The sequence below is a fragment of the Platalea leucorodia genome (genome assembly GCF_965183815.1).
Source record: "Platalea leucorodia genome assembly, chromosome: 15".
In the NCBI taxonomy this organism is placed as follows: Eukaryota; Metazoa; Chordata; class Aves; order Pelecaniformes; family Threskiornithidae; genus Platalea; species Platalea leucorodia.
Window position 1 is genome coordinate 6,474,183 of NC_138837.1, and position 16,326 is coordinate 6,490,508.

At 53.8% G+C, this 16,326-nt stretch overlaps 1 protein-coding gene across 1 annotated transcript; it reads left to right on the forward strand.

Moving 5' to 3' along the window:
* The first annotated feature begins 9,172 nt into the window (after positions 1 to 9,172).
* PTGES (prostaglandin E synthase) lies at positions 9,173 to 15,233 on the forward strand. Its single transcript, XM_082327342.1, has 4 exons — positions 9,173 to 9,206; positions 9,666 to 9,848; positions 11,294 to 11,376; positions 14,908 to 15,233. The coding sequence occupies exons 2-4, from the start codon at positions 9,741 to 9,743 to the stop codon at positions 15,155 to 15,157; spliced, it is 441 nt and encodes a 146-aa protein (XP_082183468.1). The 5' UTR covers positions 9,173 to 9,206; positions 9,666 to 9,740; the 3' UTR covers positions 15,158 to 15,233.
* The last annotated feature ends 1,093 nt before the right edge of the window (positions 15,234 to 16,326 follow it).

Consider the following 16,326-nt stretch of genomic DNA (forward strand, 5'->3'; position numbering starts at 1 on the left):
GCTGACCGATGCACAGCTCATCCCCGAGCAGTGATTGCTGCCCCCCGGTTTCTATACTGGGCATGACATCATACGGTATGGAATAGCCCTTTGGCCAGTCTGGGTCAGCTGTCCTGGCTGTGCCCCCTCCCAGCTTCTTGTGCGTCTGGCAGAGGAGGGGAAGCTGAAAAGTCCTTGATCAGTGTAAGCACTACTTAGCAACTACTAAAACATCAGTGTGTTATCAACATTATTCTCATCCTAAATCCAAAACACAGCACTATACCAGCTACTAGGAAGAAAATTAACTCTATCCCAGCTGAAGCCAGGACACTGGAGGAGGCATGTCTGTATTTGTTCCTGCAGAGGGACAAGTGACACACTTACTGAAAACAGATCAATGAGCAGTTGTCACTAGGTCTCAGTGTTCAGAAATGTGTCCCTCTACTTAAGCAGGACCAGCTGAGAGGTACTTAATTCTTTCACTTCTGCAATGTCCAGCTGAAGTGCTCTGTGAGGACCTGTTAATTTATATCTCACATCTTCCACTGGACGACCTGGAAAGTATCATTCACATACAGATTCATCAATGTTAAACAAGGATGGAGGGTCAGGAAGGGATCTGAAAATCTTAGATTCCTTTTCCAGGAGATGTTATCTAACAGGAAGAAAAATGTGCTCTGCTAAAATAAAAGATTGCGTGCAGGACTTTAGTTTCCAGCTATTGTTAAAATGTGTGTTTTAGAGCTGGGAACCCTGTGGCCAACAGCGAGCTGGAATGAGTTGAAAACAGGAGAACGGACATGCTCTGCAAAGAACAATGTTAAGTCCATGCTAATAGCATAGCGAGAGAGGAGGCCGTGCTGGAGAATACGGAAAGGCCCTGAAGGAACAGAGATGAGCAAGCCAGATCTATTGCCGGATGGCTGCGGAGTGAGTGTCCCCGATCTGTCTTCTGTAAGAACATAGTTGGAATTCCTTCCGTTTGGGAGTAGCCCCTCCAGTGTACTAAATAACTCGCTGTGGAGTCACCCTAGACCCCTCAGTGAGGACTCGTGGCATTTAAAAGAAAAATGAGCTCTTAGGAGGCTGAAGGACAGTTGGAGTGCAAGGGGTGAAATGAGTTGGCAGTCATGTGCTGGTCATCTGCTTGCTTCAGCGTTGGAGGGAAATAAGAAAGTATGACCGGGATAATCAAAAGCATGGAGGAATCTCCTTTGAAGAGAGATGAAAGCGAATGGGACTGTGGTAAAGCTGAGTAAGAGGTGATTTCACAGACATGTATCAAAGGAGGAGTAGGCTAGGCAAAGCTGAGCAAGAACTGCTGTTCTTCCTAAGCCCCCATGTCTCCCTGTGACATGAACAAGAGGGGAAGGAGAACCCATAAAAAGTTTATTACTATTATCATCATCTTAATTTAAATGGGGTTTCATTATGGAACTTATTGTCCCAGTAAGTAATTTAATTTTAACAGTTTGGACAGTGACTTGACGCATGTAATTATCAAGCATTACCGTCATGTATGACAGCAAATTTGCAAGAAAGGGAATTAAACCTTGTGATTCAGAGCTTAAGTTAATCTCTGACTCCTGAAGACTGGATGAACCAGGGTGTATGGGGCCAGAGAGCCTCAGTCCGTTGCTGGCTACCACAGGGGCTTGTACTACCTTGAAACCCCAGTGAGCCTCAGGGCTGGTACAACCCAGCAAGCTCCCTGCTCCTGTTGAAGAGCAGCAGCTCCCTTCCACCAGCGAACACGAACTTCCGCAGCGTGGTATGGTGCAGCGCAGCTCCCTACCCCTTTCTGTTTCCTAATTCTCCTTGTGGGACAGCTCTAGCCCTGCTAACGTGGCCGTAGCATCCCATAGCCTCCTGTCCCTACAGCCTTTCCACAGCTGCCTTCCCTCTTGGATCCAGCTTTTCTCCTGTTAATGGAGGAGCACTTCTTGGTCAGTTTTGGCTGAGTTGGTGGCACTGTCAACAGAAATGTGCTGTGCTAGACAGATGCATTCTGCTGCTTTGTAAATATTTGTAATGAGCACGGGTGGAGGGCTGCATAGAGCAGTCAGGGCTGGATAAATACAGGGTGGAGCAGATTTCTGGACACACATCATGGATATGAGGACATAGCCTGCAAGTCAGGAGAGTAATGAAAGCATGAGATCCAGGCAGGTTCCTGGAGTCCTGCTAATGGATCATTCAGGAGGGGAAGAAATCTTAGGACAGTTAGTCCGAGCATCACTGCCTGTGGAGTAGCATGGTTTCTCTACTTCCTTGCATCATTCAGGCCAAATTCTGGTTTTGGTAAAGTCAGGGAATCACTCTAGGAGGTTCTGTGGTCCTACATCCCTTTCCCTTTCCTCACTGTGGGTTTGGGAAATATGCACTGACTGTTTTTAACTTTGAAGTGCAGTGGATGCTGTACTGCACAGGGTATGTCATCCTGGCTCTGACGTCCAGGCAGGGGCCTGTGAGCTTCATTCCCTTCTCCTTATCTCCTGCTCTGCTGCCTCAGGATGAGACTCCAGGCTGGGTGATGCTTTGTGAGTGCTCCCACCACTGTGAACAAGAGGGCAGCTGAAACAACAACACAATAAAAAGCTTCCAGGCAATGGGGGCTGTAAATAATGCAGCTAAATTACTCCCTGCTTTCCAGGCTGATTATGGGGAGGGTGTTTTTAGCATTGCACGTGGGGGGTGTTTATTAATAACATCAGAGTTGAGACCTGGACCACCTTTCTCCTGGCTGCTGAGATGCTGAAGCAAGCCCGAAATACATGTTGTGCATCAGGCAGTGCAGGGAAAAGAAAGGGAAAGTTTTAACATGCATTTGAAGCGTAGCTACGGGCTGACAAGTGGCTCAACTGAAAAATCCTCAAACTGCCGAGAAGCTCTGACTTCTGCCTGAGTCAGGTCCCGTGAGAAGGAGCCCTGGTCTGCTGCTCTAGGAAGCCCAGCCACCCTCCTGCTGCCGAGGACCTTGCTCGGAGAAGTGAGAGCATTTAGGAGATCAGCATGTGTGATAAGGAGATTTAGAAAACATGACCTATAAGGAAGGGTGGGAGGAATTGCTGCTGTTTAGTCTAGGGGTGATGGAGGGGATGCAGAGAACTTGGGGGTTTAAAAGTAAGCTCTGTGTTTTGGAAAGCTTGGTGGTGGGTGAAGCTCTATGGCAAGGCCATGAAGGAAGGCTTTCCTTAGTCAGTCTCGCCAGGATGGTGTAGCCACTCTCAGCTGGGGTCAGGGACAGGCAATGAAGCACTGACCTTTCCATTCCCACTTGTCCTACGTTTCCATGTCTCTGTGACAACTTGAAAATGTTTTTCTGTTGAAAACAGGACTTAAAAGGCTTTAAAATGGGTGAGCTCTGAAGCCTGCTGTTCTTCCTGGGTTTCAGGGCAGCGTTACCAGCCCAGGAGCTGAGAGAGAGCCACCTGCCAAAACAGGTCCCTGTTGTTGAGCTGGGCACCCCATTGTGCTTCTGAGGGCGAGCAGAGCCCTGCGGACCACCACAGCAGGAGATCACGGTCCTTGGTCAGGCACTGAAGAAGAGAAAGGCTGTCTTGGTTTGTTTTCTACTTTTCTCCTTGAAGCTGCTCATCTGCTGTTGAATGTCAGGGCTCCATAAGGATGAAATCTGGGACCACATCTGCTTTCTCTCCCAGCCCTGTTAGTGAGCCAGTGCTCTTAAGGCTGTAAAACATGCCCTGATTCCCATTTCTCCGTAACACAGCGTGTGGAGGCAGGACCACGCAGCACCCTTTACCTTTGCTCTTGCTCATGAGCATCCCACCAGGGATTCGGTATTTACTTTGTAGTTTTGCAAATGCTTGAAGCCTAGGAAATGTTTCCCAATTCTGAATTTTTGGCAGCAGGATTTGTTTCTCTTCTCTCTCAGCCTGGCGGGGAAACTCCCTCTTTTTGGGCAATAACATAAGTGGTTTTTGCCTGTTGTTTACAGCTGATGGGATCTGGTTCTTGGGAAGAGAAACACATCATGAGTTGCTGCAGTGTGGCTAAGTGAGAGAGACGCCGGCTTCCCGCACGCCCTAAACCCTAACCCCTGTCTCCCACCTTTGCCCATGGCAGCAGCGGCACGTGCAGCTCTGCCCAAAGCCAGCTTTTAAACCAGCTGGGTCAGAGGGAGAGAGCAGGGGAGAGGAGAAATAACTTCCCTCAGCCCCTCTCCCAGCTGGGTTGCATCCCTGAAGGCACAGAGCAGCGTAGCCAAGGAATGCTTTCCTCTAAGAGAAAACCCAGGCGTGAATCCATGTGAGGCTCAGAATAAGAGAAAATAATCTGCTTCCCACATGCTCCCATCCTGATGGCCTCTCTTCTAGTGTCTCCTTGCTGTCACAGCAACAGGGGACATAGTGTCTGCCCTGCAGCCAGGGTGGGTATGCCAGTCTGGGGCAGGAGAGGGGTTGAGAGCAGGGCGGGAGCCCGGGAGTGGGCAGGAAGGGTTGGTGGATGGAGTTGGAAGGAGAAGGCAGGAGGACGTGCCACTGCTTCTGACTTGGCCCTGGGCCCGATCCCTGTCCTGGGGCTGGCTGAGGAACAGCAGCTTCCTCTGCTCCTCTTTGCCTGTGACCTGGAGCCGCCGCACCCCTGCCCCTTCCCCGGGGCCTCTCCTGCTGGCTTTCTGCTGCTGCAGGCATCTGGTCTTCTGAGTATGAAGGACTATTTGGGAGAGTCTGATCCTACATTCCTCACGCCTGAGGCCTCTCAGATAGCTGCAGCCAGTACAGTCACTTTAAAATGCAAACCAGACAAAATCTGCCTGAGTTTGCCAAAGACTGAAGCGTCCCGTTTGCTTCAGGAGATGCTAACGCTGGTGGTTTCGCTGGCGAGTGACTTTGCAGTATCTTCTGCCATCCTGCATGCTGCAAAGAGCAGTGAGGAGCCCAGGAGCTGGGAGATGGGGAGCTGCAGGTGAAGCAATGGGATTTTATTCATCTGGGGTAGAAGGTGCGTCATGGTGATGTGAGTTTTTGTGCAGGCTAAGGAGTAAACACAGGTGGAGTGCCTTTCTCTTTAATAAATAGCTAAACTGCTCATGCCTTTACTTGAAAACGTAGCTGTGTTTGGTGAGCCAGCGCAGCCTCCTGTGGGCAGCCGGATTTCCCAGGGCTGGGTGCAGCCAAGGGCAAGTGATCACTGGGGCAGGGCATGTCTGCAGGCTCCGAGGCTTTGTGCTGGGAGGAGCAGGAAGAAATGGCAGGGAAGGAGGGCACCGGCGCCTGCAGCAGCGTCGGAACAAGCCGGGAATGTGGCTCAGTGCTGCTTGGAGCCGTGGGCTGAGCTGCTGGGCCCCAGGCAGGGAAGATCCCAGCTGGGTCCTGCACCTTCTCCCCCAGCATGTGGGAGCACGCTGGAGAAGTGCCACCCGTCTGCCTGTCTCCTCCAGGCTGGAGCAGTCCCCTTGGGCTCTTTGCCCGGCCAAGCTGCAGGATGTAATTGCTCATTTGGGAAAATTTTGGGGAATCTGAGCTGTAATTGCCCAAAGCATCTGCTGCCCTTTGAGATCAGGTTGGAGCCCAGGCCGTGCCACCCTGGCATACGTGCCTGTGCTCCATTGACAAGGATTTATTACACAACCGACCCTCTCATGGAGCTGCCACGAGGAAATTCCCCAGCACAGCAACAGTGGAAAACCATGTAGTTGTAATACTGTAGTATAATTCAGCTGGTCAAATAAATAACAACCCGTGTGGGAACTGAGGGTGATTTTTATTCCATAATCTTTCCAAAGCGGGATTGTTATTAGAGGCTTCTGTTTTTAAGTACTTTTCTCAAGCACCTCCCAGCAGTTTTTCATTCCTTCTGTCTGCTGTTCAGTCCCTGCTCCAGCAAAACCCTCTATCTTTTCCCCACAGCTCCTGGGGTCAGCCTAACTCGATAACTAAATCTTGCAAAGCCTGACCCTGATTCTTGTTAATCATTTCTCAAAAAAAATGCAGTGTTTTTTGCTAGCGGTGTTGGTTCTGGGTAGGTCTTGTCCTGGGATGAGACCTCTTGTGCTGAAGGCTGTAAGGCACAGCTTGTAGTTTAAGGACATACTGCCCTTAGGACCTGGTCCTGTTCAAGCAATGGCTCTGTCCTAGCAGGATGTGATCCGTGGAGGAGGATCAAACCATTAATATTGACAGCCTGCCTCCGCCTGGATTAATGGGGTGGTTGAACATGCTCCTGGCAGCTGCCTTGCCTTGGGTCAGCACAGCCAGGAAGGTGCGGCTGTGCGGTGGATGTGTCCTACACGGCACGAGACCCCTAAACCTGAGAGACCAAGCCGGAGCTGGGATCCCAGGAGCATTACACCTGCCTTCACAGCCAGCTTCTGCCCCTTGTCCCCATCCACGCAGGTGCTGTGCCGACAGACACCAGCCCTCCCCACTGGGTTTCAGCTCTGGGTAACGGTCAAAGGGTCTGAAATGCATAAACGCATGGAAAAAACAACTTTCTTTGCCCACATGGGTTTTATACAGCATAGAGCCCATGAGCACATACAACACGCACGCCTGGGTCTGCCCCAGGGGTTTATGCCTAAACAAACTGTGCTTCTTGATCACTCCATTAATTTAAATTTGTGCCAGTTGCTGGTGCAAATTGTCCAGGGCTTTCTGCCAGTGCTTGAATAATGCTGAGGAGGAGAAAGTCTGGCTGGCTAGCCGGAGAAGTCCTGGCTTGTCTGCAGGTGCTACCAAGCTTGTGCGTATTCCTGTTGCTCAGTGAGGTGTGCTGGCTGCCTCGGGAGGGGAAGAAGGTGCACGAAGGAAAAAGATCTCGCTTCCGAAGAGCCTGCAGGCTGGATCCTCAGTTGGTAAAAACTGGAGTGGCTCCATGTATTGGTGATGTGTTGGTGAAGGGTCTGGCTGCCTGCCCTAGCCCCAGGCTCCCGGGAGAGCTGGGGAAGGGGCTGCTGGAGAAAAATCTCCCCCCTGCTGCAGGGCTGGTCTGGCCCTTGCATCACCCCAATCCTTGGCCACCAAGGTCTTCTCCGCTGCGGATTTGCTCCCTATCAGCTATGGAGAGGGGAGATGGGAGGGAGCAGTGTCTGGGATGTGGCTTTGCCATCAGCTGCTTATGCTTGGCATGATGGTGTTTATAACACTCTGCCGAGCTCCAGGGAGACGTGGGTGGGGTTGGATGCAGTTTGGTGGCAGCACGGGGCTGGGGTCCAGGGTGAACACCCCAGCCCTTACTGCAGTGTTTGAATCCACATGGCTGCTGCGTGTCCTGGTGTCCCCGTTCCCAGCCCCGGGGAAGCAGCCTGTCAGAGACGTGTACTGCCGAGCTGCGGAGCTCCGCACTGGGCTGTGCCAGGACTTGTTCTGCAGCTGCCCTGATGCCAGGGTGGTGGTGACCAGCTGCAAGTACCTCTCCCTTGAAACCAAGTGTTTGGGGTTTTCAAAGGCTCTCTGCACGCTCAGATGTCCTGGGGCTGAGCCAGTGCAAGGCAGTGAGCGCTGTGGCATCTTTGGGGTTGCAGCATTAGGGCAGAACAGCCATGGCGTCGCAGACTCAGAGGCAAACACAAAGAATTTGCAGATCTCTGTGCTGGGAGGGACATCTTGTGCGTGAAGGGTTTTTCTGGCTCTGAGCCCTGCCCTGCCAGGCTGGGAGCAGCGCAGGGGTCTGGAGCTGGGCAGACTGGGGTGGAAGGACAGACGTCTGCTCTGGATGGGCACAGGAACAGCTCAGCCCTTGCCTGGGATGGCCGGAGCGCACAGCTTGCGTATGAGCTGAGCGTGCCAGGATCAAAACCCCTTCCACAGCGCTGATCCTGGCAGGAAAGCTGCCTTGGTGTGACTGCGCGCTGACCGTTTGCTGGGAATACAAGAAGTGGTGTAACCCTCCCTTCTGCAGGGGCAGAGCCGGGGGCTGGCCTGTGGCATCCCTCGGCCACTGGCCAGGGCTGGTGGGATAATGCTGCCCAGACGGCGAGGTGACTGTTTTCCTTCTTGGCTTGCTTCCTGAGCAGGAGCCGACCTTCTGTATCTGCCCATAAAACCTGACTCCTGCTCGCATCGACGGTATTTCTGTATCATCACCTGTGCCCAGAGCATGAAGCTGCCTTAAATTCACACCAGCAACCCAGGAAAAGGCTCCTGTAGCCCGTTCTCCCCGGGGAGCGGGGTGCCACCAGCGTCCCGTTGCTGGGGACAAACCTGTCCTTGTGCAACAGGGTCTGTAGCAACGGGACTGGAGCCTGGTCCTGTGCTGAGTGCGATGCTCCTCTTGGGTTACTCTGGACCATCTCAGAAAGGACAGGATTAGTTTTGCTCAATGGTAGTTAAAAAATTAAAAAGCCCTGAAGAACAATACCAGTCCTAGAAGCACTAATGCTTCGATAGATGGTTTTGTAAATGACAAACCGTTGTACTCTGTTCATAGTTTTTTGAGGCTTTTTCATGGCTTGAAACAATTTTTTTTATTCCAACATGTCAGTTAATTAAAAAACTGCTTGCGTCCTCAAAGCATTCATTTTCCCTTCGATCCCCAAAAGTTTCCATTTTCCTGAAATAAGTCTTTTTTTTTTTTTTTTTCTGTGTAAAGGAACCAAACCTCAAATCCAGCCCTTCAACACTAATAAACTTGGGGAGCTCCTGTCAGCCACCACGCTGCCGGCTCACCAGAGGTTTGCTGCTGCCAGCACTGGAGCCAGGGCTGGGGAAGAAGGAGTTAAAGGTCTGCGTTGGAAGAGCAGCCCAGCTGCCTGCAGAGGCTTAGATCTCACTCTTTCTTCACCAGGGTTTGATGACTGGGGAAAAGCCAGCTCCAAATTCAAATGCCACTTTCTAGACAGAGGACGAAATTACACCCAACTGCCCTGATTCATCCTCTTGGAGAAAACCAGGACAAGCCGTCTTTGGGGCTGAGCAGGCTGGTGTTTATTTCTATTTGCAGGTTTGGGGCTTTGCGGTCCGCGTCTTGCCTGCTTTTGCTTCCAGGCTGGTCACTCCGGGAGCTCCCCTCCCAGCCGGCGGGGTACAGGGGCAGCCCAGGCCCCCAGGTGATGGGCGCTGGTGGGGCAAGGGACCATTCTGTCCCCCGTGCCCCGTCCCTCGGCAGGTGGCTGCGTAGGAAAGGGCTGGCTGCCTCTGCCACTGGAGCGCTCAGCCCGCACTGGGCGGGACTGGGGAGTACTGGGAGCGCTGCCACGGAGGGGTGGGCTGTGGGATCTGGCACGGAAGGAGCGCAGGAGCACAGGGCTGGATGCAGCTGAGGTAGGTGCCTACCTTCTTCCTAACTGCTCCTTCTTCCCAGGGCTGATCAGCTCGTGTCCTTGGGTGAGCGGTGCCTGGCGGGGCGAGGGATGCTCTGTGCAGCTCCGTCCCTCTGGGCACGAACAGGAGGGGACGTGTGGCAGGGGGATCGTGGTGGGCTGCTTTAGGGAGGCAAGAGGTCGAGCTCTGGCCAGGCTGAGCCTTGCTGTGGCCCACACGGTCGAGGGGGCTGTATCCCAGCTTGGGGCATTGCATCCCCGTGGACCTGGTGGCGGCAGGGAGTGAGGAGCAGAAGCAGCCTGCTCTGTGTCCCCGTCTGGGTTCGCTTACCGGCAGCTCTGCTGCATCATTTACTCCTGTCCGGCCCGAAGGGGTCTACGGGGGCTGTGGGCTTTCACCGAAGAAAGCGGTGACTTCTGTTGTCTTTAAACCTGGCCGTTCCTGCCCCCTCTCCCACAGAGCCCTCTCGCAGCCCAAGCAAGACCTCCGCTGGCTGTGAGTGCTGCAGGCGACCGAGCAGCACCTTCCCCCAGAATGATGGAAAACGCGGTGTTTATGTCATTTACCTTCTACAGCACGATCTTGATATTAAAAATGTATGTTGTTGCCATCATTACGGGACAAGTGAGACTCAGAAAGAAGGTAAGTTCCAGCTTCCTTTACCTTTTTCTCCCTTTCTGGCTTTTTCCTTGGGTTTCTGTGGTTTTTCTTTTTTTTTATTCCCATAAAGGCTGACAGAGTTTCCTGAAGCAAGTTGAGTTTTCTTTGAAGTTGAAAGCAAAACATGTTTTGTAGCTGCGGCAGATAAATATCGCACTTCTCTTTGGCTCTTTTTGTTTGTTTCTACCATCTGTAGCTTGATGTTTATAATTTCTGAATCCTAATCTAAATAGTAATTTCAGATCTAAAATGCCATGCAGGTGAGCTGCTTCTGGAAAGAGACTGCTTACAGTTAATTTGCCATGTCTGGAAGAAAAGGAGGGGAAAACAAAGAAAAAGGTTTAAGAACAAATCATTGCAAGGGTCTTTTTTCTTGCAATGTAGCAGAAAGCTTTCCTGCTTTCAGAGGCTGAGTCGCTATATGAATGCTCCGGGAGAGCAGAAGGTCATGGGGAATAAAAATAATAGCTGGAGGAAACGGTTCTTGGACACGGGGGAAATACAGGGAGGACCGGGAGCTCTAGCTGCCGTCAGGAGACGGGGTTAACTGGGCCTTTTATTGCCCACAACCCAAATTGAACTCGTGGCAAAACTCAGCTGTCTGTAAAATCTGGTTTAAAGTATTTGAGAAGTTTCCGACTGCATCGATGGAGTGGGAGGGAGAGATCTCTGCTCTCAGGTAGAATACAAAGACAGATACTCCTGTGCTGTAGCATCGTTGTAACGGATGATTTGGCTTCTCCCCTTGTGTTTCTGAATGGGAACCGTCTGGGCTTGTAACGTAACTAAAGAAAGCACCAGGGTCCTTTCCAGGCTGCAAAGTGAAGCTGTGGCGTGTAACCGGGTCCCTGAGGAACAGCTTCTGAGCATAGGTGGGGAGCTCGTATAAATCATTTTTATTTGTAACTTTCTTAGTGTAGGATCCGATTTCCCCAGGGCTGGTTTCAGTCACACAGTATCACCGCCAAAAAGCCAGCAAGGGAATATTCTTTCTCTGTAGGGTCAACTAATCTGTCAGTCCTGGTTATCTTTTGGATGCTGCACTCAGTGTCTGCAAGCTCTGTGGCAGCAGTGGTCTCATTTGGTGGTTGGCAAAGTCTCCTTTAAATGGGTTTCACTGGGAGAAGTGGACTGGGATCAGGCCGGAGCTCCCTTGAAGCCCCCTGGGTTGGGACCTGCTCGGTGGGCAGAGTTGGGTTTTTCAGAGGATAAGGAAAACCCATCAGGAGGTGCAGGGATTAACCCCCAGGACCGCGCACATGGAAGTGCCGTTACTCATCTGTGAAGGGTGTGAGAAACTGGGGCTGAAAGGTCTCCTTGGGCAGGAAGAAATCCCCACCGGTCTTAAAGACTGGGGGCAAAGCTTCCACCTGTAAAGTTCCTGAAAACATTATGAGCACAGATATGATGGGGACTCTCTCTTGCAGGCGTTTGCAAACCCAGAGGATGCGCTGCGCAACGGGGGGCTGCAGTACTACCGAGAGGACCCCGACGTGGAGCGGTGCCGCAGGCGAGTACGCGGCGGTGCTGGCATTTCCCCTGCGCCGCAGGGCGATCCCTGGCAGCTGCTGGCAAAGAGGCAGCGGGAAGCTAAAGGGCTCATTAATGAAGTAATTACCTAGATGGGTTGAATGCCTGGAGCTCGGCTGCAGGACCCTGTATGCTGGGGCAGCTTAATATTTAATAGCAGCTTGGTGTGCACTGGAGCAAGGACACGTGGAAGGACCCAGGTTTACGGTCTGACTCTGACACGATTAAACTCCTTCGTAGATGCTCAAAGTCCTGCAAGCCCCTGAGGGCTTGTCCTGGACCCACACCCACAGCCTCCTCATGCCCGGCTCCGAAAGGACCCCAAACCCTCCCCAGATTCCTGCACAGCTTGGACAGTACAACTGGGCCATGACTGGGAACTGCGTGACTGGTCCCAGTGCTGTATGCTGCCCTGTTTGGGGATCTGGGAAGAGGCTGGACACGATGGCAATAACTTTTGTCCCCCTAATTGGGCAAACCCTGTATCAGGTATTCAGCCCCAGGCTTGCTTTGCCGTCCCCCTTACGCAGGAGGTGCCCCAAGCGTTGGGCTGGATCGCTGCATGGGCTGGTGACGTGCAGGAAAAGGGGCTGGAGCCGTCCCCTGCTGTCACTGAGTCCTCGGCTGCCAGCTCTGCTGCGGGTGGGGGACCGTGCCGCTTGCCTCCCGCCGCCTACAAGATTTGCCTTAAAAAATATCCAGTGCCACCTAATCCCTGGGCTTCCAGAGGAAGGAGGAGGGGAAACAAGCTGTTCACTTGCTAGGAAAAAGAAAATAATAGTAATAATAATAATCATAATCGTCTTTTGATTAGTCAGAAAAAACAAAACTCCATAAAAATAAATAACCAGAGCTGCAGCAAAGACCTGGGGAAGACTGGGATCTGACTTGTGCAGTTAAAGCACTCAGGGTCAGTCCTTGCCGATCTGTTCACAGCCCTGGGGAAGACAAATTAAACCCAAGATGTTTCCCCTGAACAAGGGTGATGTCGGGTTTTCTCCTCAGGCGTTATGGGGATGGGAGCAGAGCCACGGCCAGGCTGCTGAGGTCTGTGCAGAGCAGGGGCAGAGCAGGGGAGAGCAAGCAGCAGCTGGGAGGGAGGTTTCCCCCTTGCCTCTTAGAGAGGCCCCCGGCTGTGTCTCAGCTATTTTCTTTCCTTTCTCCTCCCTGTTCTTCTGTTTGTCCTTCCAACCCTGCTGAACCTCCGAGTCCTCAGGGGCTTGTTCGGATGGGGCCGCCGCGGGGCGAGGCGGTGGGCGTCCGGCAGCTGCCCTCTCCCGGCACGGCTGACACCAGAAGCAAACCGTGCTCATCATCACGGTCCCGACTGGGCTGCGGGAGGGTTTTGTGGTGGTACCCGCAGAGGAGATGCTGGCTCGGGAAGGCAAGCGGGGCCCTGGGCTGGGAAGGGAAGGGGCTGTGAGCCCGTCCTCGTGCCTGGGAAGTGGCTGGCTCTGCCCAGCGACCATCTGGCCAGGAGGAGCAGAGAGCTTCCCGCAGCCCCGTACCTCACTCCCGGGTTTGGCAGGGAATATGTCTCCTCCGTGTCCGGGCTCTGATCAGCTCACCCCCACCGAGTCCTCCTGGCATCGCTGCTACAACAGCAGGACTCGTTTTAGTGTCTTTTCTAGGCCAATTCCTCCATACTGTCCCAAAATCACACCCAGAGAGCAGCTGAAACAGGGTTTCCAGCAGGCTTCTTGCCATGTTCCTCCCCGCCTTACTTGGGGACGTGGCCCTTAAGCTACGGATTGCTCCCCATGGAGGTGGAAAGAGCAGGTAGGAGAAAGCTCCTTGCCCTGGTGCCTGTTTGCCTTCAGCAAAGCCAGGGCTGGAAATGGCCCAGGTGCAATATTTACCTGCAGGTGCCCTGGCCCTGCTGAGCCGGTGCCTGGCCTGGGCTCTGGTGCGGGAAAAGGGCAGAGAGGGATGCTGGCAGTGGCCGGCGTTCAGCACACAGGTCATCTTGTGTGACGTGGCGATGGGAACAAGCTACTGGACCCGGAGCCTCTGCTCATGACCCCATCCCTGGCATCACAGCGAGGGGAAGGGGGCTGGGGCAAGCCGGGTGACCAGGGCCCTTCCCCGTGGCTCCTGCTCCGTCTCCCTGCTCAGAGACCGATCCACCCTCCAAAAAACCTGGGTATTGGTGTTGAAAATTTCTGATGGAGAAGCTTTTGGCAAACCTTGGCCTGAGGAAACTGGTGTGTTTGGTGGGGCTGTTGCCAAGGCGGACGCAGGGACATCTCCTGCTCCACAGACCTGAACCCAGGGGCAGGAGACGGGGCTTAAAACACAGCTCTCTTTCTTTTCCAAAGTCAGTTTTCAGCCAGGTCTATCCCAGCCTGTGTCTGCACTAATGAGCTGTGACTGAGCATCCTAAAACTTCCCGGCCATTTCTCAGCTTGTGCAGAAGAGAGCACAGGCATCTTGGCCTTTGCTTCAGGGAAGAAATTGCTTAAAATTTTCTCTTGGCTTTGTGAACATTCAAACATCCCGGGGCACAGGAATGGGGAAGCAAGGGCAGCTTCATCTCTGCCTCTCAAACCTCCAGACATATGAGGAAAAGGCAACTGAGCCTCGTGCCTGGGTCACTCTCCAGCCCAGATCTGTCCCCACCGACCAGGGCACGACCAGAGAGCTCCCCCATCAAAGCACAGGAACGTGGCTCTGTGCTGCAGAAAGCAGCTCTTGCGTTGCGAGGGTACAAAAGAAGGAGAGGCAGCGGGGGTGGGAGGGCGAGGACAGCCTCACTGCTTTGGGGACCGGTTTCGCTCCCTTGAAGGATGGTGCCTGGGGGCGGAGGGACACAGCCTACGCTCATGGCACGATCCACTCCTGTTTTGGTAGCGGTGCGGTGCGAGCGGTGGCAGGTGATGCTGTGACACCCAGGCAGGCGCACGTTCAGATGGAGTGCAGGGTTTGGCCCCCTCAGTGCCAGTGTGTCCTCACGAGGCCACCGCAGTCCCTCCAGCCTGACTACGGTGCAGTTAAGCAGGTGCTGCTGGCACAGCGCAGGGGTGCAAGGGGTGCTTGGGGCGTTCCTCCCCAGTACCCTTTGGATGCACTTACGGAGAGGGGCGAAGCCACGAACCCTCCCATCCTGAGAGTTTCTCCTCTGGAAACTGCCTCATTGTTGTGTTACATGGCCACATCGGGGGCCGTGCCATGCTGGCACCGCACCAGCTTTGAGCTTTTCACAGCTTTGCGGGGTCTTTGTTTTGCTCTGTTTATTTAAAAGCTGTAATCCTCGAGCTGTCGTCTGTTGCGGCAAAGGCGTCCCAGTCACAGAGGGCAAGCTTTGGGAGCGCAGCATCCCAAGGGAGAGACACCGGGTGCAAAATCCTGCTGCCTGTTTGTGTAGGGGGGACCTGGCTCTTTTGGGGGCTGCGTCTGCCCCATGCAGTGGAGGAGAGGGCCAGCAGCACCCAGCGATGGGCACGCTGGCTAGAAGGGATGGGAGACAGCAGGGAAGACTGGTGGGAAGGAGAAACCTTATTTCCCTTTTCAGGGCCCATCGCAACGACATGGAGAACATCTTTCCCTTCCTCTTCCTCGGAGCCATCTACTCCCTGCTGGATCCCAGTCCCACAGTGGCCAGGATCCACTTCTTCATCTTCTGCGTGGGGCGCATCATCCACACCATCGCCTACCTCCTGCGGCTGAAGGCGCCCACGCGCTCTGTGGCCTACAGCGTGGCGCAGCTGCCCTGCTTCTCCATGGCTCTGCAGATCCTCCTGGCCACCACCCCGTACTGGTAACACCCAACGAGACCGACCATCCAAACCCCCTCGTCCTGCGCTCTGCTGGTTTCCCCGGCTGGACCGGGTGGTGCGTGTGCGAGTGTGAGTGTGCACGTGTGTGTGTGTGCATGGGCGCATGGTATGTAGCCAGGGAGGTCACCTGCACCCCAAGGATGCTCAGTGCAGCCTTGATAAAGTCCCTGTGCTATTGAAATTGGGCAGGGAAGTCAGCAGAGAGAAGGGGCACGTCTCCCTGTGGAGCGGGAAGGGGATGCGGAGGTAGGTTTCTCTTGCTCCTGCTAAGGATGGGAGGAGGAAAGCACCCGGACTACCCCTCGAGGAAGGGGTTTATTGAAGGAAAGAAGGTTTTCTGGCCCAACTGCATTCGGAACTGGGAAGAGGAAGATGTGCCCTTTCCGCTTGGTCACAAATACCCCATGAATCGGGAAGGAAAAAGCATGAGAGTCCCACAAAGTCTCTTGGTCAGCAGATGTGGGTGGTAGCAGAGGGGGGTTCTAAAACAGCCGCCCTCCTCCTGCCCGGCCCTGTGGTCTGTGGGGAGGAGGGGTCCCTTAGGTTCCCTCTCCCGCGAGGAGGAGGACGGGAGGCAGGTGCCTGCCAGGCAGCGTAATTTGGAAGTCTAAATCTCAGGTGACGTTGTGAAGCTACCGAAGCGTTCAGTGCTCCCAGCACCGCCTCGTCTCACACCACGGGACGCAGCTCCCTGCCGGGGAGCCCTGCTGTCCCAGCAAGGACGCCCTGCGGCCGGTGTTCGGCAGCTCCCGGCCAGCAGCAGCCGTGGCTTTTCCATCTCGGTCTCGCCGTGGCAAGATGCAGAGGGACATGCCTGGAGCAGCCGGCAGGAATTGCTTACCCTGTAGAGAGCCGGACACAAAACTCTGGGACTTCTGGAAAGACTGAGATGCTCACACAAAACAGGGGTTTTGCAGTTTGCAGACAGAGCTTTCTCCCAAGGGCGGTTTTTGCGTTCACATGCCACTGATGCCTGAAAACGCTCCCAGGGCAGCAGACTGAATTTCTCCCCCTCTGTTTGTAGCCTTTCTCTGGCCGCAGAATGGCCGTTGCTATTTGGGGAATGTGCTGTGACCGCTTTGGGGGTGTTTTCTTTCAGCTGTTTCCTGCTGTCCACCGCTGCCGAGCTGTGCGCAGCCTGGTTTAGCTGGTGT

Bases quoted from the DNA above. Each gene is read 5' to 3' on its own strand.
- PTGES (XM_082327342.1), top strand. From the start codon at position 9,741: ATGATGGAAAACGCGGTGTTTATGTCATTTACCTTCTACAGCACGATC. The intron at 9,849-11,293 runs GTAAGTTCCAGC...TCTCTCTTGCAG, and splicing joins AAGTGAGACTCAGAAAGAAG to GCGTTTGCAAACCCAGAGGA. The intron at 11,377-14,907 runs GCGAGTACGCGG...TTCCCTTTTCAG, and splicing joins GACGTGGAGCGGTGCCGCAG to GGCCCATCGCAACGACATGG.